Source organism: Pyricularia grisea (assembly GCF_004355905.1).
Source record: "Pyricularia grisea strain NI907 chromosome Unknown Pyricularia_grisea_NI907_Scaffold_7, whole genome shotgun sequence".
NCBI lineage: Eukaryota > Fungi > Ascomycota > Sordariomycetes > Magnaporthales > Pyriculariaceae > Pyricularia > Pyricularia grisea.
The window spans coordinates 1,845,915-1,868,777 of NW_022156720.1; the positions used below are offsets into that span (position 1 = coordinate 1,845,915).

The window sequence follows — 22,863 nt, forward strand, 5'->3', positions numbered from 1 at the left end:
AACTCACTACTCAGCCATCTGATCTGATCTCAGTTCAGAAAAAAAAGAGAACCCCTAAAAATCGTATTTCATCTCTCATTACAAACTGTATTTCGTTCATTCAGTTCTTTTGCGAGCCAATGTCCACAATTGTCCGCCAAGGAGGCCCATAGGGATTTTCATTATAATCCCTTTTTTTTGTTTCTTATTTTTTTTTTCTTGCGAGATACGGCGGGAACGTGCCCGTGCCATCCGGTTTTCTGGATTCTGCAGGGCGACATCTTTTGCCGCCCGTTTCCGTCCCCACGAGTTTGTCCGGCCGTTGAAAGTAAGCAAGCAAAGCTGTGACTTTCCCAATTGCTACTACCGATAATCGCAACACTCGGCCGAGTCCTACCTTTTCAACTTGACAACCAGCAAAGTTTCCCCAACTCTACCTTTTTTTTTTCTTCCAACATTCAACTGTCCCCGGCCGCATCTCCAACCCTATTCCGGGACTGGCGCAGAGGAAGCAACTACCATAGCATCATCCTTGGCTTGGCCCTCTTGCAGTGCCGAGGAGAAAGGACCCCTACCGCCCTACGATCGACTTTGAATTTCCTACAACGACGACGTATCTCTGGAATTTTTTCCCCCCAGGTGAAGCTATGGGCAGAAGCAGGCCTCTAGGAGACACACAGTTTTGAGGGGACAAGCACCCGAGACGACAGGAAACATACGCCGGCATCAAAAACGACTGGGATGCTTGCCCGTCTGGCTGGTTCCAGTCAACGCATTGGCTTGCACCGAAATTACTTTGCTTCTTTGGAGCGATCGCCAGTTTTACCTCGGAATACAACCAGGAGCCGAACGAAACGAAGCTCCCGATAACAACTTTGCGCGCATCTTCCTCGTCTACAGCTAGCTGCAACCGGTAGCTACGGCGAGGGGAGATGTCTTTGAATGGCCTTGACAGCCCCGAAATCAAGGAAGCTCATGGTACCGCCGTAGCGGAGCCTGGGGGATGGTACGTTAACGTCCGCCTCAAAATACACATTTACCTCCCCAACAGGAGCCATGTCTCTTGTGTTTTGGTTGCGCCCTCGCCGCATGTACATTTCTGGCTCGAGTGGCCCTTTGCTAACACTGTGGTTGTGATCCAAACAGGTTCATCCTCAAGTACGCCGGCCGCGATGTGCTTGAGCTTCTTGGTCGCGGCAATGGTGGCATAGTAGAGATTCGCAACGCCATTTCCCAATACGAGGATCCATCCCCGTTGTACGGCTTTCTACGCTATAGGAGGAGGAATGTAATCATCAAATATCTACCTGAGGACTGCTCGCGGCTGGTTCAAGGTTCGTTGCCGCTCTTGAAATCTGAGGAGGGTCAGCCTCGCAGTTCTGCTAACACAAGATATGGGATGAACGACAGCCCGAGTAACCGTCCACCTCGACTCAATATGCGAGCGCTTCTCGCCGTATGATACAGTTTTTGAAATTGTGGATGCCAAGGAGTTGAAGGATACCAAGCTCTCGGCCGCATGCTCTCTACACACTGCGTCTGGTTCCACGTCTTCGTCTACCAGCTCTCTTCGCCGCCGCCGGCTTATGGAAATTGCAGAGGAGGAAGAGGAGCAACGGGCAAGCAAGCGCCAGTCTGTGGTCGATGAAGAGAACGAAAGTAGACCAAAATCCATTGAGGTGCCACCTGTCACTCTGGACTCGGAACTGGCCTCCTCACCTGAGGAATCCCAGTTCTCTGGCAAGATTGAGCCGCCGTCCTTCGTCGGAGCACAGTCAGAACGCCCACCTTCCACGAAGTCATTAGACACATATGGCCAGCTAGATTCCTACGGATCTGGTTCTTTGTATTCCTACAAGCCCAAAGTGAAGCTTGGGCCGCGCCCGTCACTCGACATGAATGCTCGGCAGCGCACCGGGGCCATAGGCGGATTTCGGCCCATCTCTGCCCTTCCGGCTGGATTCAAGATGCAGAGGAAGGAAAAACCTGCCATGGTGCGGCAATCCATGGATGAGAATTCACATCCCATTGTGCAGGAGCTCTTTGGACCCGGTGCTCGGGATCCGTCAAACACGGTTCCAACTAGGCCTCACACCAGCGGTGGTATACAGCCACCTCCAATACCAGAATCCAAGATATTCGTGAAGCAGCCGTTGACCCCTGGCGCTGTTTCAGTTACTTCTGCCAAATCTTCAATGTACCCTAATGCCAACAGCCCAGAGAAGTCACGGCTGAAAAAGGCAATGCAGTTGAGGGAAAAGAAGAAGCAAAAAGCTATGCTGGTGGCTGCAGATGCCAAGGTAGCTGAGACCGTTGCGGACCCTGATGTCAATGTGGCATCGCCGGATTCGGATGGTGTCGGCCAAACGTCATTGGCGGAGAACCCGGAGCCTAACGCAGCGGATACATCTATTACAGAGGAAGCTGATGAAGAGCAACCCCCCGTTGATAGCCCGGAGCAGGCCGACAAAGAACCAGTAGCCGAACAGCCATCTGTCACTGAGGAATCCCCAGATACCACGTCTGCGACGGAAGATGAGCCAACAAAACCCGTCGACCAAAGTCTTAACCAGCAGCAGGAGAACGATGGCGAAACTACAGTGGATGATAGAGAACAAGGCATGGTCGTAGATGATCACGCCACTGCAACAACAGCGGCGACTGAGTTGGGCGACGACAACTTATCCTCCTTGGCTCGGGAAGGGACATTATCGGATGCGCATACCGACTCGTCGCATCCAGCCTCGCCGCTAGTGGGTTCTTCAGATCTTGGAAACTCGACGAAAGCCTCGTCTGTATCCGAGGCTACAGACGAGACTGTGCTGGATCAGCCCCAAACCAAACCGGCTGAGGCTGGTGGTAACGATCAGGCCCAACCAGACGCGCTGGTTGACGCAGTTGGTGTTTCTTGTAATCCAAGTACTGAGATTTCCGAAGAAGCCAAGCAAGAAGATGAAGATGAAGCCGCGGCCGCTGAGAGTCAGGATCAAGCTGTTCACAGGCAAGAGCTGGAGGAACCAGCTCCTGTGCAATTGCCGATATCAAAATTCGCATCTGCTGTCAATTCGAATCGCAGCCCAACTGTGGCAGGAGTTGTTACTGAGGCAACAATAGGGAGCGATGGGAATGCCGCCGAGGAACACATTCCTTCACAATCTGGATCAACAAGTCCACGGCTTGACATTCCACAGTCCAAATTCTCAACAGCAAAGCAACAGGCTGCAAGCCCGTCTGGCAGGTCCCCCGACACTCCAACCATTGCCATCAACGACCAAGGGGAGAAGGAGGATGAGAAGGAGAACCGAGATCCAGAGAACCTCGCGTCTGGTTTAGCCGCCGAGAAGTCGAAACAAAAACGAAAGATATCCGTTGATCCAATCCGAATCGACACAGCCAATCTCTCCGATGACGAGGATCTCATGGATGAACTGCAGACGGCGACCTTGCAGGAAGCCCGCCCCATGAACATCTCCAAGTCTCCAATCACACCAGTCTTTCCCACACAAACTTTGGCTACCACGGCAGCCGCAACCACCGGCGAGTCTAGTCCTCGGCCGATCACCAGCCAGGGCATACCTAGCAGCTCCGTTACCAATTCTCCAGCCGGGCCTGCTGGGCCCGCCATAAGGCCGATGACCGCCGCCATGGACTCACCCTCTGGCTCTGGGAACAGCACTCCTCAAGGTTACCATGGCATGCGATCTGCATCGAACCCAACCGCCCGTGCTCCCCTTTCCCTGCTATCAGCCACTGGGGATAGTGACAGGCATTTCGGCATAAGGGCAGCATCCTCAGGGTCTGCCTTCTTGAACAGGGTTGGATCATCTTCGGGAACGGCACCGCCCTCACCCTCACCATCAGTCGCGTCGACGTCTGCTGCAAACCTCCTGGCGAAGAAGACGGGTGTTGGCAGCAGCATCTCCCAGCGCATCAAAGCTTTGGAGAAGCTATCGGCCGCTGGTCTCCCAACGCCGAACGCAACAGAACGACCACAGTCGGCGTTCTTTGCTGTTCGTCAGCAACAGTCGATTGGTCGTGGCGAAGCATCCTCACGGGCCCCGTCGGTTGTAGAGCGGGCAACTTCCCTGGGTCAAGACCCTACACCATCTCCTCCCCGGTCGCGTGGAAGAGATATCTCCACGGCGGCAGGCAGCATTCGGGACAGGTCCGGATCCATCTCTAGCAGGTTGTCGGTTTTTGAGGGTGGCAACCTCCCCAGGGGCAGGCCAGATTCTGTTCAGGTGACGGCCCGTATCGTTAGGGATCCACGTCAGCAGTTTCCCAGAGTGACGGAGCCACGCGCCGATACGACCGAAGGATCGATGCTAGACCTGAAGCCTTCGGTCCTGGTGGTTGACCACGAGAAGGGTTCCCAGGAGTCCCCGGAGACAGTAGTAGTCCCAGCGGAAACGCCCAAGAAGGAGACTCTTCTGCAGCGTCGGCAGTCGAAAAAGGAGAAGCGCAGATCTCAATCCGAGGATGTAGGAAGCATTGCGGGGGATGGTGCTGTAGATGAGGTCGGTGAAGACGGTACTCCTCGCAGGCGCTCCTCTCTGAGCATCGTTAAGGATTTCATCAAGGACCGCCGTCGCAGTGTGCTCAGCGGTGGCAAATCTCCATCGACGGACAACCTCCACAGTGCTGTGCTGACTCCAAGTCCTCTGACCAGTCCTAATGCGTCCCGTTCACCATCCAGGCCACCCTCGGTGCACCAAAGTACCAGTATCTCGGGACGTTTGAGCATTTCTAGCCGGCGGTCTTCGACGAGCAAAGACAGGGACCTGCCCCTTATCCCTCCTGTCATGTCGCCAAGCAATGGCCCCGAGGCCAGCTGGTCTGGAGACGAGAGTATCAAAGCGACCGAGAAAAAGAGCAGGGCTAGTCGATTCATCAGACGTCTGTCAAATTCCCTGAGCTCCAGCCGCAAGACGGTCACCCCCGTCATGTCCCCTACGGTTACCGAGGAGGAATATGATGGCGAGGACCATGGCTCCTTCTTCTCGGCGGGTCGGCAGACCCACCAACAGCAGCCAACACAGTTGGCTTATATGGGCGACGTAAACGTCCAATTCCCCGACAATCTCCTTTGGAAGCGCCGCACCATGTGCCTGGACTCGCAGGGCTTCCTGATCCTTAGTGCAGTGCAGGGAATTGCCGCTGCAACTGCCAACAACACGGCGCTGAATGGCATCAAGCGCTACCACTTGAGCGACTTCCGCGTGCCGTATGCGCCTGAGATGGAGCAGCAGGAGCTCCCTAACAGCGTTTGTCTTGATTTTATCGAGGGCTCAAGCCTGCAGATTGCATGCGAAGACCGCGCCGGTCAACTTAACACTCTCCATGGTGAGTATTTCCCCTTGTTATTTATTCAAGACTTCCCTGCCCAAGATGGCACAATCGTCCTAACATCCTTTCGTCTTCTGTGTTCTAGCCCTGCAAGACGCCCATCGTAATCATACGACATTCGGGCAATGAAGCCAAAACAAAAAAGAAAAAAATCAACCGAAGGTCATCGATACCCACTAATTACACTCAACCAACCCGCATCATTCACTGCCTCATCATCGGCGGCATATCTCCGTCTGATCTCTGTCCAGATTTCCTTGACTAAACTCTCTTCTGTCTTCCCCCGTCACATCTTTTTCTTCTCTGGTCGGCTCGCTTAAAACCAACGCCTTGTTTTTTTTTTATGTCTCAGGGCAATCATCTTCCGTGCTTATATCTACCGGCGTCTGATTTTTGACGAGGGGAAAACCACACACAAAGATACCTTTTGATACCACCACGCATCATCTTGACTCGGATGCCTTATTTTGTTTTATTCATTTTTTTCTTTTGTTTACCTAGCACTGGCCTGTTTTTACCGTCTTTCCCAGAAACAAAAAACCTACCAGACAACCCTCCCTCTATCACCCCCTCATTCTGAATTTGCTTTATTTCTTCAAACCCCCAAAAGAAAAAGCACATTTTTACCACTTTTAACAAGATCGCTTATTGTATGATTTAAGCATCCTTGACCCAACTCACTGAATATGGGGCATAGGCCTTTTCATCTTATTTTAGTTTACTTCTCATCACGGTCGTTTTTTTTTTGTTTTTTTTTTGTTTTCTTTGTGGGCCGAGTTCTCTTTAAATACATAAATATATATACCTCAGACACTGCAACTTATAAATACTACTCGATTTTAATCGTGTTCTAGAAATCAATCCATTTTGCTAGGTTATAATCCGTGACTACAGCATGCCAAAATGTGATTGTCATCTATGAATTCAAACGATACCAAGCCCGGCTCCTGTAGTAGTGGCCATCCGAATGAGGAGTCTACGCAATCAAAATAGGGCACCTTGATCCTGACGATAAATGATTTTCGTGTTAAACTCGCCCCGGTCCTTTTGTCGTATATATGCTGGACGCCATCACAACTTGAGCTTCGTTTCTAGTTGTCATTGATTTAAAATATAAAACTCCGCCATGCCTGCCTAACCATGCCATGCCTAACGCTAACAACCTGTAGAAACAACTTCTGAGCAGGAAAATGGAATGAAGAGAGAAAAACAAAAAAAAAAAAAAAAGGAAAAAAAGAAAGACACCTGGAGCCTCCAAACGCCTCAAATCAATATCATATCACATCCGTGACTGTTACCGGCCATCGTTGCTCTAACATCTCTTTGCTTCCCCCCACCCCTATCCGACTAAAATCCGCTTCCCTCGATCGGGAATTGGTCCATTGCCATGTACTCAAGCAGGTCGATGCCACCTACGTTGACACCCTCGGCCGTCATGGCGACGGCGCTGTCACCCATGTTCTGGAAGAAGGCCGGTCCCGTCGGGAGGTACCACATCTCGCTGCTCGAGTTGTTCCAATCAGACGGGTCGCCAAACATGTTGTCCGGCAGCGCCGTGTGATGATGGTCCATACTGCCGCTGGCTGCCGGCGTCGATGGCGCAAATACAGACGCCTGACCCGCGGCATATGGAATGTTGCCGGCGCTGATCTCAAAGGGTGTAGCTGAGATATTTGCCGGGGTGGTGGACCGATCCAGTCCATGCGGGTTCGCAACGGCGGCCGCGGCGGCGGACAGGGACGCCAGAGAGCCTTGACCGTTGGGCCTTAGCCATGTGTCAACGTCATGGCTACTTGTAGCATGACCGCCGTGCATGCCACCCATAGTAGTATCTGCTATTCCAGAATCCACTCGCGGTTGCGGGCTCAACCTGTCGGTCGACGAGCCACCCGGGATGGGGTGGTTGTTGAGGGTGTGTGTGGGAGCGTGGATGAAGCGATTGCGTAGTCGGCTTGTCAGGGTCTCGAGCAGGTCGGCGAAGCGGATACCGAGATGGACGTCATCAACGACACAATTGCGAAGGGCGTCAACGGTCCTGTCCATGAGCGCGATGGAGATCTCGACGTCGGAGCGAGGGGCACCCAACGCAAAAGTTTTGAGCAGAAACATGGCGCCGCTGATTATACGGAAGTAGGTCCGCACAGGAGCGTGCTTGAGATAGTCGTTGGGCAAGAGACCATCAACAACAGCTCGCAGCAGGTTCCGACTTCCATCAACCACTTCCTTGACGTAGTCTTGGTCTTGTACACCGAAGCCACCCAGGTGACCGAGTGGTAGCTTTCCAAAGTAGTTCTGGGTCTGAGGGGATAGCTGATCATTTCCGTGGCCACTTGCGTTGCTCGCATTGTTCGTGCAGCGCTCTACAACGGCCTGAAGCGAAAGTGAATTGATGTAAATGCGCACGTACTCGTACTCAATGGTAAGGATATGGCGTATGTATGGCGGTAGCCGGTATCGCTCAAACTGGCGCCACCACTCCCGTAACATGGGAGTAAAATCCTCGAGCAGTTGGATGTAGCGACCGCTCTGTATAATATCTGTGGTGTGCTTGCGTGACCGGAAGAGCTTCTCGTTGCCCATGTACATGGCGTGGCTGATCCCTGCCCAACAGTGGATGATCTGGTCGTCCATTTCAAGGTCGGGAATATAGTTGAAAGAGCCTGAAATAGCAGATAGGGTGGTTCCAGGAGTTGCTCCCTCTGATGCTGGCCGACGTGGGGCCAGGACAGAGTCTGACTTGCGCAGATTCTCTGGAACCATGTTGGTCCAGCCAAGCCGACCGGCAAGCTGGCTTAGGTACACCAAGACTAGTCGCTTAATTCTGTGTGCGCGAAGGCGATAGGCCTCATCCTCATACTCAGGCCGTGCAATGGCGCCAGTGGCCAGAAGCTCTTCGATATCATCGAATACGCCCAGCTCGTACGCGAGACCCATAGCTGTGCTGAGGAGCATCCAACACATACGATCGCTTCTCCACGCAGGCTCGAGCCAGCTCTCAATGCGCTTTCCGCCAACGCCCGTGGTAGCCGACGGCCGTTGAGCAGCGCCATCCGGGCCCATGTTCGGGTCGGGGCCATCATAAAGCGAAGGCAGCATCAGCTCGTCGATAGCCTCTGCAGGTGGAAAGTGGAGTGCGCGCGGGTGCCACTCGGTCAGAATCAGTAGTGACTCGATAGTGCCCAGAGTCCTCAAGCTACCCTTGCGAAGCCCTCTCCATGGTGCGGTGCTCGAAGTCTGAGCTTCTTCGTGACCCATGGTGTAAGAGCCACAGAAACCACCGCCGAATGCCTCTTGCCCCCATACTACCCTTTCTATCATTCCTCGCAGGTATGTCCAAAGCTGCTCATGAATGGCTTGAGATCGACAACGACCGCCTGTACCTGGCACTTGTCGGTAACGTGAAGCGATGGTGAGCAGCGTAACTGTGAGTATCGGTTCTTCCGTAAGCAGTGTTAAGTGTGTTGAAGGACTCTTGAAAGTCGGAGGTGAGATGGGCGTCAGTGGGGAGAGGTAATGGTAATAGCTAAGCAGCTTGTCAGTATACCGTCACTCGGAGCCTATGCCAAAGAAGAATAGTGAAGAATAATGAAGAATCATACTAGTCGATGTATTCTATGGCCTCGTGTGCTGTAAACCACCCGGCCCTCACAAAACGGAAGCGGGCCCAGGCCTTCAGGGCATCGGCATACCCCGAATCGCTTGTCACATCACGTTTTGCAGTGAGCTGTGGATCGATAGGCGCATCTGCAACCGGAGCTTCTGGACGTGTGGAGGCACGACGGTTCTGCTGACTGCCGCTTTGCCGGCCTTCATCGCGGAAAGAGCTCTGTCGCCTACCAATGTCACGTGCGGGTACCGGGCGCGCTGCAGACTCGGCGGCCGGTACACGAAAGTTGACAGAGGCCGCAGCAGCGGTCTGGGATGTTTGACTGTTCGCTTCTGCCTCGCCAAGCTTATGCGGGCTACTTGGGGCCGGAGTTAGTATTTCTTTGGTCAAGTTCCAAGTATAAACACCCTAGTATTACCATCACACATACCTGTCGGTCGCGGCCTTGTACAAGAGGTCCAAAGCATCATGAGGGCCATAAACCTCCCGACGCATCAGGGTCCTCGCCTCCATGTTCTCGAGTGGTGTGTTGGGCGCATCGGCTTGGCTGTTCAGGCCAGCCCCTGATGAACGACCCGCTCGCTTGCCATCATTGCCTACGGAACCATGGCGAGGACGTGGGAGAGGTTGTGTCCTGCCTTGCGATCCACCTGGTGTGAGCGGCACGTCCGAGTACATCCGACGGTCTATCGGAGGAGAGCCTTCGTGGACACGCTTACGGCCATTTCGGAGAACGTAGTCGTCCTCGGCGCCGGACAGATCCTCATCGTCAGCCTTGCGCTTTCGGCGGGTAGCGCTGAAGTAGCATTCTTTGCTTTCACGGCGGCAGCGAACGCAGGGCGGGTCATGAGGGTTGTCGACGGAACCGAGGTCGCAACGGACCTTTCGCCTGCGACAGGGAACTAGCTCACATAGTCTCAGTAATTGCTTGGTTTGTGCGCCAACGAGTCAAGTCAGTGATTAAGAATTGCTATTTGACATACTGCATGCTTGATAAACCCTTCGGTGTTGTTGAGGCTGCTGGCCACCGGCACTTGCAGGGCCGGGTGCTGGTGCAGATGTGGCTGGCGAGGCCGACGAATGATCTGCCGAGTTCGAAGAAGGGTTTTGTTGATGTCTTTGCTGACGAGCTGCTGGTACAGTCTGACTATGAGTGGCTGGAGACGAGGGGGCGTTGGGTTTAGGTTTGGCGGTCACAGGAGAGCGCGAACGGGCTCTATAGGCGTCGTCGTCAGCGGCGGCGGTGGTTGTGTTTGTTTTACTAGCGCGATTAATATTATTGTCGATTGGAGTCGTGGTTGTGGCCGCTGTACTCTTTTCGACGGAATCCAACTCGAGCTCTTGCGCGGTCCCAGAAACTGATTCTCGAGCTCGGCTGGCGTCTGCAGCGGCTGAATTTACAGTTGCACCAGCCTCTGTCGCGGTGTTGTGCGTCGCCCAATCGTCGACAGACTTCACTGCGTACTGGGCCATCGCCGCCCAGACGAGTAAGCCAAGACCCGGAAGGGCAAAAAAAAAAAAAAAATTAAAAAGGGCAATAACCACCCAACCTTACCGCGCTCGGCGTCCGCTCTCTCCTTTCGCTGGGCTGATGTTGGGTCGCGCGACTCAATTACTGCCGCGCGGGGTGGAAAGCCATAAGGTTAAAGAGCTCGGTTTGCTACGGTTTACTTGACCGCCGACCGAGAGAGGGTGTTGAGCGGGGGGATTTGAGAGGTGGGCGGGGGCACTTGGGGCTGGATGCTTTTTGTTGCAATACAGTACAGGCACGGCCCCGTTTTAAATCCGGGGTCACAAGTCTTCATGTTCTACTGGTACGACGGAAGCTACGGAGTAGAGCTGTTGCCTTGCTTGGCTTGGGATGTTTCTAAGACTTTGATGAGACCCACTTTAGAACGATCACTTTGTAGGAAATGCGTCTGTCTCTATCGAACTCTTTTTGTGTTTGTGCCATACATGTAGAGGTTGTATGGTCGTAATTGGCGCTTAGCACATCTGTTCGTGTTCGGGCCAGTTGCCCTAATGGGATCAGTGCTGATGCCTCGTCCTGCAAAGTGTGAGGTCGGATTCCAGACCATAAAATTGGTCATAACAACCTAGTGCTGGAGATGGCATTTGTCAAAGCTGGGGAATATCATATGAGACTCCGGGGAAATGTGTGGCGCTGGATCAAAATGCGGAAACATGTCATGTGCTAATCCTGCCAGCCCAAGTCAAATACTGCAAGTACTAACTAAACAAAACAAAAAAAGGAATAAAAATAGAAACAGCGGAAGAAGAAAAAGGCCATGAAGCCACCAATAATCAAACAACAGAGTGCTAACTGAGCCCAATCCTCGACCCTAAACTCCGAGTTCTGTCACGGGGACAGAAGAGGTTCGAATAGCTGGGTTAAGTGAAACCAACTACCGCGTACACATCATTCCGTGTCGCCTCTGATCAGCCACGCTTCGAGTGTCTCTTTAACTATTAGGACGCTTTTGTCTTGTTTTTTTCGCCAGACAAGAAATCCTGAACGCCGTTTCCGATGCGATCCCCATCTCTCACTACAACAAAGCATTATTGCCTCCAAACCATCTAGGCCTCCCATTGAAGCCAAATCAACATCCATGGGATACTACTTAAGCCGGTGTCCTTGATCCGTTGTAGACTACGAGGTCCGCCATGTCAGCCATGCTCACAACTATAACAAAACCAGCCATGTTTTCGCCGCTGGTAAATAGGACCTGAAAAAAGAGAGGGAAAAACTTACAATGAACTCCCACAACATCTTTGTCAGGTTGTCTGGCATGGTATACAAATCCACGGAGAACTCCCCGGCTGCAGGGCGTATCGAAAACTCTGTCAGCAAATACACACAAATGTCTGCATTAGCGCCGGCACCCATCAAGGCAGCGGCGGGACCGGCTGTGAGAGGCTTACCATCGGGGTTATTAAGGACGTAGGTATCGTCGTTCCTGTGGTCGTGGATCATCTGGATCACCTGAATCAAATCATCCTCGCCCAGCTTCGTAAGCGCGCTTGCCAGCTTCTCCAGGTCCCACTGTTTCTTCTTCTTGCCCCCGTCTGCGCCTTTACGCGCCTTCCGGTCCTCGTCCGTTGGCAGCGGGCCCGAGTCGCGCAGCAGCGTCTGCAGGTGTTGCGAAGGGTTGCGGAAAGTGATCGTTTTGGTTACATCATACGTCGGTTTCATAAAGTTTAGATCGTGCACCACCGTCTGCTTTCCGCCCTTTTCGGTTGTGTAGAGGTCGATCGTCATCTCGAACTCACCCCATCCCTCGTTCGAGCAGCGGAAGGGTGGCTCGGTGAAGGCTGTGGTGAACCAGGCTTGTCAGCGTCGTCTTCGTGCTTCGCGACAGCGCCAGGCGCTCGGTCTCTCTGTCTCTTCATGACGTACTCTGTGTGGGGTTTGCGAACGACGGGTGCAGGTTGTAGACGGCTTTTGTGAAGCACTTTGCGGGCACTTTCTTTCCATTTTGATCCAGTAGGTAGATCTCTACTGACCACTCCTTCATTGGGAATCCTTCCATCTGCGGAGGCTTGTCTCTAGAACTTGATGTCAGCCCCATGCTCGTGACTCTGGATGCGGTCCAACTATCATAGGGCAGACATATGCATTTCACATTCGCCCGCTCTTCATCCGCGCTTCCATCAAACTTACATGTTATGTTGCTCTGTAACGAGCTTGATCTCGCGCTGGATCGAGAATCTGACGTGTTAATCTGGGAGCGTTCCGACAGCAGTGGATAGGAGCTCCTCTTCTACAACACGCGACGCTTGCTCGTACCTCGACAATCATCTTGTCTGTGTCTTCGACTCAAAATAATACTGGGATGCAATAGTATGGCGATGCGATTAACTGCAATTGTTCCGGTGCCTGATTAATTCCCTCCGTCAAGAATGGATGCGATAGCGAAAAAAACGGTTTGCTTGATTGAACGCTGTGACGTGATGCGCGTAAGGATAGAGGAGTGAGCTTGGCTGGATGGAACTGGGCGTCATCGGTCGCGCCAGCCACTTTTCTGGTGTAGTGGCGCACGCGTCTCGATTTAAGGGTTACAGGGGTGTACCTGGGTACGATACGTGCGTTGTACTGGGGGTTAGGGTCATCGACTCCCTCCTCCTGTTGTAGATCGTGCGTCTTGCTTAAACCTAGTCTAGGAACAGTTATCCATTTTTTGGTTCACTTTCCAGGCCTAGCAAAAACGATAGACCTCAACTCATTACCATATATGAGTCTACATCTCATTAGAGATCTTAGCCTCCGTACATCAATCAATCTATATTTATTTTAGAGTTCTCGCGATACAAGCATCGAGCTTAATTCGTCCTCATTATTATGAGGGGGCAACTACAACATTGACGCATCTCACTATCAAGGCATTGCTGGGCCCTTCAGCGGGCAAAAATTAACCTTAAAAGCAAATCATGCCCGGTGAATTCCGAAAAGTCCTTGATTATTTGACTGGCTTTTATTGGTTTAGGGGATAGGCAACCGCAGGCCAAGCCATCACTTGACAGCCTCGCGAAGCGGCAGGTAAGGTGAATTACACCTAGTTTTCTAAGGCTGACGGCCTATAGACTATGGGGTCGGGTAGTGGTTGTTCTTGGTGGGTGATGTGTCTTATGGGGTGCTGGCGGACAGGGTAATTTGCCCTTGGTGCGCTTTCAGTGTAACATAAAGACTCGAGGCTCCCTGATCTGGCGAGTCAAGTTCTCCGAGCAAGCCGTAGTCACCATCATTTTGATGGGCAAGCTCCGAAGGACGCAGGTCAACGAGTTCATGAGGCCTCAGCAGGCTTGTCCTCGGTCTTAGCCTCCTCCTTCTTCTCCTCCGCCGCAGGAGCCGCAGTCTCGGTCTCTGACTTGCCGAACAAGGCCTCGTTATCCTTCTGGGCCTTGAGGAAAGCATCCTTGAAGGAGTTGGCATCTAGGTGTAGACAACGTTAGCATCGGCTCAACTAAAGAAAACTCAAATTTATATTTATACGCACTTTCAGAGTTGGCAAAGCGGATGGCCAGTGTCACACCCTCAGGCTCGCCCTCGCTGACATCGGCAGCAGCATTCCACACCCAGCTCCTGTCGGAGCCAACATTGGGCGAGAGCTTCATCTCGGGAACGACTAAAAGGTTGGTCAGCACAGCGGCCTCTCGACGGTTCGTCGGAGTTACAATGGCCTAAACATACTGTAGTGGTTCGCGCAGACCTTGAGGGTCTTGTCACGACGCATGACAAGACGAGTCTTGCCGTTTTCACGGTGCTTCAGCAGCCTGACGTCGCCAGTTCCGCGCTCCTTCCACTCGCTTGTGTCCCTAACGAACTTGAAAAGTTTCGCGCGCATCTTGAAAAGTTGCTCTTCTGACTCCTCGTTGGTCTTGACCTCGACCTTCTCCGTGAGGCGGATCACAGGCTCGAAGTGGACGTCCTCGGACTCGGGGGCTTGGTCATCCTGATTCGTGGTCCATAAGTCAACTACTGGATTTCTTCCTTGCTGGACGGTTGTTCCTAGGAAAACTCACATCGTCACCAGCGGCAGCGGCGGCAGCAGCAGCAGCTTCACGCTGGGCCTTGGCACTGCCGGAAACATCGCCACGATCCTCATCCTCCTTCTTCTCCTTCTTTGCGCCACCTCCGAACATGGAGAAGACAGCATCCGAAGTGACTGGCTTGGACTGTCCGCATGCGATGCCGTACGTCAGTATTCCGAACCCATATAACCATATCCATGAATAAGTATGTCCCAAAATCCAACGCCAGGACCGCATAAGTCGGCGTTTCCAACAATGTCCCAAGGGCTGGGTGTCATCACGTACCTCCTCGGGCTTGCCAGCCTCGACGGGCTTGGTGGCGTCGGTGCTCGACATTGTAGAATTACAGATAATGGGTATGTTGCGATGCTATGATTTCTTTTCTTGTCGGATCAGAGTCTATAAATCGATAGCTAGATGGTCAGTACGAAAAATTGCTGCATGCAGCAAATGAATGATGTTGGGGCGGTACTCAGACTGAGGGGCATGTGGGGAATTTGGTGACGAGCCAAATGGTATCAAAGTCAAATAACATACGGGTACCTAGCTAGGGGGAGAAAAACCTTACTACTCACCTGGCAGGTATCGGTTTAGATGCAAAGCCGCTCGTATGTGCTCTTGTTACAGAGTTTGTCCAGGCGTGCAACGGAGGAATCACTACGAATAACAACAAAATCAAAGAGTTTGCCCCTCTTTAGTGGGCACTCTGGGATGGATACAATAGGTCAGGTACATTTAGTTTAGTGCCTGGGCCATATTAAAAAAACACGTCCTTCAATCTCACAGAGTTTCCCCGCCGCGCCTTGTCGCCAGCAGCAATGCTTAATACGCCTGGCAGGCGAGGCAGGTTACCCCTAAATTATGGAGGGGTCGTAGGTGGGGGGGTTGAATCTGCCAAGGGATTTTTAGGTACCTTAAGTACAGGCTCGAACTAGTGCGAGGGGGCTCCAGCATGTCACGTGTCGCTAGACTCACAACCATTACCATTTACGGCAACCCAGAGTTGGTCACAGGTAGTGACTCAGGTATGAATCCTGATGAGATTTCAAAATTTCATTTGTGCCATATTTCCGTCTAGCTTGGCCCGCAATCCCTAGAGCGCAGGCCTTGGTTATGGCCACTCAACTAATAATCCATCCATAAGTTTCTGAGCATGTACGTCGGTATACCGACATGTCAGAAAGTACCAGTCAACATAGTACTCGTGTCCCCGTAATGCACATTCCAGCAGAATAATCAGATAAAAGGCCGGAGATGTCATGCCAAATGGGTGATAGGGGAGAATGAAAAAAGAAGAAATAAAGAAGAAAAAAACGAATGAAATAAAGAAATGGACAGTCCATGATATGCGTAGCAAAAAAAAAAAAAAAAAAATTCCCCAACGCCTAGCCACACTCATCCTAGCCCCGACCCTGATAACGCCGTGAATGTCTGTCTTGTCCTGTATGATATGTGTTCATGGCTAATGAAAGATATGACGCAGGTGGCTCCTTCCCCATCGGGATGTCGACGTGGACTTCCGGTCCCGCAAAGCTCGTAACGTCAGCATTTGATGATGTTTGGCTTTGAGGTAATCTCGAGCCTGCGTCTGATACCGCTGGTACTCGGTCACTTCTCCTCTTATCTGAAGCCAAACAAGCCTAGATTTAATTTGGGCCTTCAGGACATTCAGTCTGAAGTCGTTGGCGCTGTCCTCGGCAATTCGAATATAGGGAGTAACCCTATCCTTGAATTCGTTCCGAGCTTTGACGAGCTTGTCACCCGTCAGCCCATGAGTTCTTCCCCAGTCTGCCACTTCGCCACGAATTTTGCTGGCATATGCAAAAAGCGTCGGCAAATAGTTCTGCTCGACTGATTTGGCCACTCCCTCCGCAGAACCGGTCAACTTTTTGGCGAGGTCCGAAAAGGCTGGGGGCAGTACGGTGGAGGTGGTCGTTACAGTAGTAGTGACGGTTGTCGTGGGCTTGGCTGCAATTGGTGTGATCAGAGCCTGTTGGACTTGACCTTGAATAGGCTGCTCGCACGCTTCGATAGGGGACCTGATGAGCGCGGCTCCCATCGTATTGAAAGTAGTAACAGCGATCAAAGACGCGAGGACAGCCATAACAATCCAAGCTTTATGGAGAAAGTCTGGGTTTTGGGCGTAGCGTCGAATATGATCCATGATGGTATATTTGCCACCACTCTGGGCCTTGCTCATCTTTTGAGGCTCAACAGGCTTTGAAGGCTTGGTGGGAACAACCTCCATGTCTTTGACGACCTCGCATGTCTGTGCCGGAGTGACCAAATCGACCTCCGATTCATACTCATCATCTTCATGTGTGGTAACTTGCTCTGCCTCCTCTGTATAGTCCTGAGGCTCATCAGCGTGGATATTAGCGTCGTGAGTCTCGTACTCGTATATATGGTCAACACCTGAAAGGCTCTCGTCGTCGCTCGGGCGAGCAAGAAGGTCCAACGAGCTGGCTGTAGAGCCGGCCGTCAAGCCATCTTGAGATTCTGTCTCGCCGTCTGTGTTGATAAGCTCGTACGAGTCGACCGCGCTGTCCTCATCTACGAAGAAGGCCTGCGCCATAATGTCTGGAGAACTAGAAGATATCCAGTTGGCAAGGCGTTGGTTGCCCTGAGGCCTGGGGAATCGTAGAGTTGGGACGGATGCCGATCCTCGCGAGGGCTCAGACATTAGCCGCAGGCGGCGTCAGGTTTGATGCTGCCCGCCCGACTCCTAAGTGTTGGCAAGCAGGGTTATGTTCTTCTTCCTTGCTGGCGAAACCAGGCTTGACTTTCACCACAGAGTTGAGTACCACCCGTTGCAGAGTATACGCGTTAGTTTAGGTAGCTTTTTCAGCGTTTAGTTGACTGAAGAAGTTAAGTGGTAACGCGGTAATCGCAGTCGCAACGGATTTGCCGGGTTATCTCGGGTCGGGATGCAGGCAGACAAGTGTAGTTGACATCAGATGCAAACAATACGGCTGCCTAGCGATCGGTTATGTGTTTTAGATGCCGTGGTTTGATTGAGAAAACCAAGTGAAGCAAGTAAATCCTACCTTAAAAGATATGGCGGTGTCTCGTGAGCGAGAACAAAGTGTGTGGTGAAGTTTTTGTAGCCTTTAGTCGAAGGCCAAACTGGTCAGATTTGGTCTCAGAGAAAGGTGAAGTGTTCGAGACAGCGCCCAACTACGAATGAATGTGAGGTAGTTAGTTGGCTGCTCTCTCCAGTGCTGGTTTCTGCCCCGCACTACCTTGTACCTTGTTAGGCAAGTAGCCTGATTAGATCAGGACTAATGTTAGTTGGGTAAGGTAGGTGTGCTCGGCCAGCTTGTTGCAGAGAGGCGTGAGCAAGGTGTGCATGTCTGCCCAACGTCGGTAACGAAGACTTATGACTCGTTGGCGATGATTAACAACCACTTGGATCAGAGATCAAATGTGTTTTTGGTCAAAAAGTTCAAGTCCTTTCATTATCTGTTAGAGAATGGGGAAATGTACGATATGAACAGCAAATGATAGGTAGTGGAAGGATGTTGGTACTGTCCCAAGGAGGTACCTGAGGGATCTAAGTAAGGGAGCCAACACGATAGTCGCCCCTCGCGGCTTTACGTCAGTCATTTGACCCCAGCTAGCAGACCCACAGTCTTTTAGCACAGCGAACCGCGGGGCCAATACTTAGAAACCTGAGGTACCTGCCGTTCGCACCCAAGTTGAAGTATACCAGCTTATCTAATCATCCGTCAAGTCGGCAGTTTTGACTGAGGAAAAACACCGAGGCACGGACTGCTAATGCGGATGGCAGGGTTGCCGGATCTGTCGGTTGTAGTCGGAAATCGACTAATATGGTCAATACCATTGCACCTACATTTATCGGTGAACAAAAAAAACCGGGGCATATCTTGAAAATTGACTGGTTCTCTTGATGATTGTTAGGCATGTCTTGATCATAACCTATATGCTTGGTGGAATTTTTAACATTGTATCTCATTTCCATATAGAAATATTAAGTATCCGGCCGGATAATCAAACTTGTCGCCTGAGCCTTGGTTCAGAACATCAAGTGAATCGTATTTCGTATCACAAACCACCCACAAGCATTTGGGTCCGACTCACAGACAATCGAGATTTTATTTAGACGTAATTTTTTTTAGTGGGATTATCACGCAATCATGGTAATCGGCCACACATCTGATTTGCCTTGGGTCGCCTCCCTTGGGCTTCCAAACCTTTATTATTTATTGTAATGTAATGAATGTACTTCAAATGTACTTGGCAAATCAATGGTGGGGGTAGGGGCTAGTGGCAGCCTTTGGCCTTGACAAGACAGATTGCATCGCATCGTCCCGTCGACCAGGAACATATGTAACCCGAAGAATGGGGGTTGTGGATCGCCGAAAATGGATGCTCAATTTCAAGTCATCGATGTTTCTGCCAGTAACATGGCGTTATCTCCACAACCCGCTAAACTTTAGTCCACCCACCTCCTTTTTTCTTAATCCCGTGGGAAGCATCCCGCTCGCTCACCAAGCCGAGATTGCGATTCATAAACATACATATGTATTGCATGGTAGGGTGCAGATGCATACGAAGTACTTGCATATCATCAACAAACGGTTCTGTTCAATTGACACAGATACCCCATAGCTTGATCGAGGCCCTCCGTCAGTAATTCATGATTTCTTGTAAAGCCGAGCACCTACCTAGATAGGTAAGGTAGGTACCCTAGATAGTTTGCTTGTGCCGATAACAGACAGCCTGGAAATGAACAGTTAGCATCGACCTGGAAAAGAGCCATAGAACGTGACAGATGAAATCAAACTGTGGGCTGCGTTGTCCCTGTTCAGTAAAAAGAGCTGGGGAATTCGGGATCCACATCTTAAATCGATCCCCACTACCAAAGGAGTCCACCGGCAAATGGGAGTGGGAAATCTAAGAATGCAATGAAAAAAATAAGAAAAACACGAAAGAAAAGCAGCACGGCCTGCCTGACAACACGACGAACGTGCAGAAATGCAATGCAAGTATTTTAGCGTTGTTGTTAGGATAAAGCTGAAGGTTAGCAAACTGTATTCTTGAAAAAGATTGATGACCAGTGTCGAATCGGTTTCGTTCCTAGGCGAAGCATTAACTGGTTAAGAAAACAGCAAGGTTTTGGAGCTGTGCTTGTGCCGTACTTGTAATTTTGTCACCCACTTCTCGCAGGGAATCTTGCAGGTCAATTTGATGGGCACTGCAACCCGGGCATTTCACTGGGTACCTTAGCTTACCCTCCATACCACCCCCTTCTGGAGGTATTCACCAGTTCTGGTTAGGTCAGGTAGCTGGGGTCCTCAACTTTCACATCGCCTCTTTTTCCCTCCCAATCTCCCGTCTCTTCGCTGCGAAACCCGCCAGTTCAATTCAGCTCCGACCAGCAGTTCGGAACGCACGATCCCATCAATCCATCGTCATCCACCAGACAAGCCAGTGCCGACCGCTGTATTCGATTAACGGGCGCCAACGATGGATTCACAACGGTCAAATGAGGTTTCGCCAGAAGCCATGCAGGCGCGCATCCAGCAGGCGCGTCGCGAGGCCGAGACTCTCAAGGACCGGATCAAGAGGAAAAAGGACGAGCTTGCCGACACGACACGTCAGTAAATTTCAATTCCGCGACAGAATCATTCTTTTCTTGCACGCCTGGGGGATTTTCTACACGGTCGCCGGTTGGGAGCTGCTCTTTGCTGCTGGTTCAATTGACCAGCCATGAAAGCCCCTGGCGCTTCCTCCCCGACCGAACCACCAGGCCAGAGACCTTTTTGTTGCCATTGCGCCGTTTACTAACCTCGAACGTCTTTGGATTACAGTCCGCACAGTTGCTCAGCAAGCACATGAGCCGATCCCCAAGAACCAGCTGATGAAGGCCAAGCGAACCCTCAAAGGCCATCTCGCCAAAATCTACGCCATGCACTGGTCCACTGACCGAAGGCACCTCGTTTCAGCATCTCAGGACGGCAAGCTAATCATCTGGGACGCCTACACAACGAACAAGGTCCACGCCATTCCCCTAAGATCGTCCTGGGTTATGACATGCGCCTACGCACCGAGCGGCAACTATGTGGCGTGCGGTGGTCTGGATAACATCTGCTCAATCTACAACCTCAACCAGAACCGAGACGGCCCGACAAGGGTGGCTCGCGAACTCTCGGGCCACGCCGGATACCTTTCGTGCTGTCGCTTCATCAACGACCGAAGTATTCTTACATCATCAGGAGACATGACCTGCATGAAGTGGGATATTGAGACAGGCACCAAAGTCATCGAGTTCGCCGACCATTTGGGTGATGTAATGAGCATCAGCTTGAACCCTACAAACCAAAACACCTTCATTTCGGGTGCCTGTGATTCCTTCGCCAAGCTTTGGGATATCCGTGCAGGAAAGGCTGTGCAGACTTTCGCCGGCCACGAGTCGGACATCAACGCCATTCAATTTTTCCCAGACGGCCACTCTTTCGTCACGGGATCCGATGATGCCACCTGCCGACTTTTCGATATCCGTGCCGACCGAGAGCTCAATGTTTATGGAGTCAGTGCTTTTCCAAAGTTCCTCGAAACAGCCGTATCACCGGTGGTTGTTCCATCGCACTGACATATCAATCTTCTAGTCCGAATCTATCCTCTGCGGAATCACATCTGTTGCGACATCGGTTTCAGGCAGGCTGCTTTTCGCAGGTTATGACGACTTTGAGTGCAAGGTGAGTGGAAGAAGGAAGGAGAAGAAGCTATCTGGGAAAGTGAAGCTCGCACGTAGAAGATGTTGCTGACTGTAATTAATATAGGTCTGGGATATCACCCGTGGCGACAAGGTCGGATCTTTGGTCGGTCACGAGAACCGGGTCAGCTGTCTGGGCGTGAGCAATGATGGCATAAGTTTGTGCACTGGTTCATGGGACTCTCTGGTACGTTTTCTCTGCGCCTGCAGATCACAGTTGTGGAGGACCACAAGCAACAACAAACAAGCCATCGCATTTCTGGCTAGCCTCTCGATTCCAGAGTTTTGTTTTGCTCAATTACTGACATACTTGCTTCTTCTCCTGTACAGCTCAAGATCTGGGCATACTGAGCACACACCGACAGTGATTACCCAAGGATCTTTATTCTATACTCTGGATACCCCACAAAGAATCCGGCCGGGGGGAAGCTAAGAACAAATCTCGAAACCTTTCAAGCAGCCATATGCGAGATTCACCTTCTACCTGGTCTCCTAATTTTACTGCCACAAAGCCACTGGACTCTCGACGGCTGCTCGAAGCAGGATCTTTGTCGGCAGTACTTTCTTGTACTAGCACGCTTTCCTTTCGGGTTCAGATGTTACCTACCTACCTATCTGATATTGGCACGTTACGCTTTCATTCAACCAGCGAAGATTTGGTCACAAAAAGCTGATGGGCAGACTACATGGCGATGATTCACCTGCTACACACTGATTTCCTTTTTATTTCCTCTTTTTCTGTTCCTGTTCCTTTTCCCCTCTGCTTTTCCTGTTTCCCTTGGTCTTGTAAGTCCGGCAGCGATGTAGCTACCACCTTGTTCAGTTGGCTATACCTTGCATGTTATGTTACTTTTTATACTTTATACCACCGCCATCACACCATTTATGTCCATTTTATGTTGTTTTCGTTATATCTAGGTTGTGTCGGCTTACGTCGGAAGGGAGAAACTTACACGTGATTTCGGGTTTGGGTGGCCACAGGAAACCCACCTAGTCTAGGTTTTCTTTGGAACCTCGCGGTCCTGTCTCGGGTGTTTGCGAGGGGAGTTTGAGGTTTTACGGAGGCCCAAAACAGTTAATGGAAGTCATTTTGCCGGAGGGAGCCTTGCTTTTGGGGCTGTAGTCTGAGTTGGTAAGGGGGGTGGTTGTCCTCTTGACTGGTTTCTCGATTCTCGGACGTGGGGAATCGATTACGGGGCAAAACAAAAAAAAGGCTGTTGTGTTCTTACTACCTGTATCTATCTACTCGTTCACGACAGCTCTGCTTAATCTATTCTAACATTTACATCTTGTGTTGCATTACGTGTTGTGGCACTGCTCTGAGTGGGCTATGTATCATTGGCACTAACGTTGGATATATTCCAAATATAGAGAGATCGTCAGGTCAAATGCATAATCGACACGCACGAGGTAAACGAAAGACGCATCGGGAATGTGGGTGATGAGATGGCTTTATGTTTAAGCAAAGTGGTCCCGATGACGTGGTTCATACATGCATGGCACCAGTGAGGTGAGAAAGAGGGTTTTTTTTTTAGTCTTTGGAGTATCCCACATTTTGGGAAACATTTCATATCCTCATCAGGAGTCTAGACACTTAAAGTAAACAAATGTTGAGATTGTGAACAGAGAGTGTGGTTAAATTTTCCAAAAAGGGGGATGGGGT

The 22,863-nt window shown here is 51.2% G+C and overlaps 6 protein-coding genes across 6 annotated transcripts; 2 read left to right on the forward strand and 4 right to left on the reverse strand.

Annotated features, from left to right (window-relative positions):
• The first annotated feature begins 114 nt into the window (after window positions 1-114).
• On the forward strand, window positions 115-5,876 carry PgNI_09545 (uncharacterized protein). Its single transcript, XM_031129527.1, has 4 exons — window positions 115-985; window positions 1,126-1,313; window positions 1,390-5,322; window positions 5,411-5,876. The coding sequence occupies exons 1-4, from the start codon at window positions 912-914 to the stop codon at window positions 5,452-5,454; spliced, it is 4,239 nt and encodes a 1,412-aa protein (XP_030977432.1). The 5' UTR covers window positions 115-911; the 3' UTR covers window positions 5,455-5,876.
• A 796-nt stretch (window positions 5,877-6,672) lies between these two features.
• On the reverse strand, window positions 6,673-10,405 carry PgNI_09546 (uncharacterized protein; the record flags this gene model as incomplete). Its single annotated transcript, XM_031129528.1, has 4 exons — window positions 6,673-8,848; window positions 8,925-9,287; window positions 9,363-9,834; window positions 9,916-10,405. 4 exons carry the CDS (start codon window positions 10,403-10,405, stop codon window positions 6,673-6,675), a joined length of 3,501 nt encoding a protein of 1,166 aa, XP_030977435.1.
• A 449-nt stretch (window positions 10,406-10,854) lies between these two features.
• Window positions 10,855-12,883, reverse strand: PgNI_09547 (uncharacterized protein). The gene is made up of 5 exons (XM_031129529.1): window positions 12,720-12,883; window positions 12,594-12,628; window positions 12,330-12,478; window positions 11,685-12,244; window positions 10,855-11,582 (listed from the first exon to the last, which is right to left on the reverse strand). The coding sequence occupies exons 1-5, from the start codon at window positions 12,729-12,731 to the stop codon at window positions 11,550-11,552; spliced, it is 789 nt and encodes a 262-aa protein (XP_030977434.1). The 5' UTR covers window positions 12,732-12,883; the 3' UTR covers window positions 10,855-11,549.
• A 378-nt stretch (window positions 12,884-13,261) lies between these two features.
• PgNI_09548 (uncharacterized protein) lies at window positions 13,262-15,215 on the reverse strand. Its single transcript, XM_031129530.1, has 6 exons — window positions 15,037-15,215; window positions 14,747-14,860; window positions 14,453-14,605; window positions 14,121-14,382; window positions 13,927-14,055; window positions 13,262-13,862 (listed from the first exon to the last, which is right to left on the reverse strand). The coding sequence occupies exons 2-6, from the start codon at window positions 14,795-14,797 to the stop codon at window positions 13,714-13,716; spliced, it is 744 nt and encodes a 247-aa protein (XP_030977426.1). The 5' UTR covers window positions 14,798-14,860; window positions 15,037-15,215; the 3' UTR covers window positions 13,262-13,713.
• A 708-nt stretch (window positions 15,216-15,923) lies between these two features.
• Window positions 15,924-17,144, reverse strand: PgNI_09549 (uncharacterized protein; the record flags this gene model as incomplete). The annotated part of the gene is made up of 1 exon (XM_031129531.1): window positions 15,924-17,144. One exon carries the CDS (start codon window positions 17,142-17,144, stop codon window positions 15,924-15,926), a length of 1,221 nt encoding a protein of 406 aa, XP_030977425.1.
• A 2,633-nt stretch (window positions 17,145-19,777) lies between these two features.
• Window positions 19,778-22,481, forward strand: PgNI_09550 (uncharacterized protein). Its single transcript, XM_031129532.1, has 5 exons — window positions 19,778-20,081; window positions 20,296-21,014; window positions 21,094-21,183; window positions 21,268-21,387; window positions 21,531-22,481. Exons 1-5 carry the CDS (start codon window positions 19,952-19,954, stop codon window positions 21,549-21,551), a joined length of 1,080 nt encoding a protein of 359 aa, XP_030978319.1. The 5' UTR covers window positions 19,778-19,951; the 3' UTR covers window positions 21,552-22,481.
• The last annotated feature ends 382 nt before the right edge of the window (window positions 22,482-22,863 follow it).

What these genes read in the sequence shown, in the direction of transcription:
- PgNI_09547 (XM_031129529.1), bottom strand. An exon ending in GTTACAGAGCAACATAACAT is followed by an intron (nt 12,479 to 12,593) that starts GTAAGTTTGATG and finishes ATCAAGTTCTAG; the next exon opens with AGACAAGCCTCCGCAGATGG. An exon ending in AGATGTTGTGGGAGTTCATT is followed by an intron (nt 11,583 to 11,684) that starts GTAAGTTTTTCC and finishes CGGACCTCGTAG; the next exon opens with TCTACAACGGATCAAGGACA.
- PgNI_09550 (XM_031129532.1), top strand. Translation starts at nt 19,952, where the DNA reads ATGGATTCACAACGGTCAAATGAGGTTTCGCCAGAAGCCATGCAGGCG. An exon ending in GAGAGCTCAATGTTTATGGA is followed by an intron (nt 21,015 to 21,093) that starts GTCAGTGCTTTT and finishes TCAATCTTCTAG; the next exon opens with TCCGAATCTATCCTCTGCGG. An exon ending in ATGACGACTTTGAGTGCAAG is followed by an intron (nt 21,184 to 21,267) that starts GTGAGTGGAAGA and finishes TAATTAATATAG; the next exon opens with GTCTGGGATATCACCCGTGG.
- PgNI_09548 (XM_031129530.1), bottom strand. Translation starts at nt 14,797, where the DNA reads ATGTCGAGCACCGACGCCACCAAGCCCGTCGAGGCTGGCAAGCCCGAG. An exon ending in AGGCTGGCAAGCCCGAGGAG is followed by an intron (nt 14,606 to 14,746) that starts GTACGTGATGAC and finishes GCATGCGGACAG; the next exon opens with TCCAAGCCAGTCACTTCGGA. An exon ending in CCGCTGCCGCTGGTGACGAT is followed by an intron (nt 14,383 to 14,452) that starts GTGAGTTTTCCT and finishes ACCACGAATCAG; the next exon opens with GATGACCAAGCCCCCGAGTC.
- PgNI_09545 (XM_031129527.1), top strand. Translation starts at nt 912, where the DNA reads ATGTCTTTGAATGGCCTTGACAGCCCCGAAATCAAGGAAGCTCATGGT. An exon ending in GTAGCGGAGCCTGGGGGATG is followed by an intron (nt 986 to 1,125) that starts GTACGTTAACGT and finishes TGATCCAAACAG; the next exon opens with GTTCATCCTCAAGTACGCCG. An exon ending in TCAACTTAACACTCTCCATG is followed by an intron (nt 5,323 to 5,410) that starts GTGAGTATTTCC and finishes TCTGTGTTCTAG; the next exon opens with CCCTGCAAGACGCCCATCGT.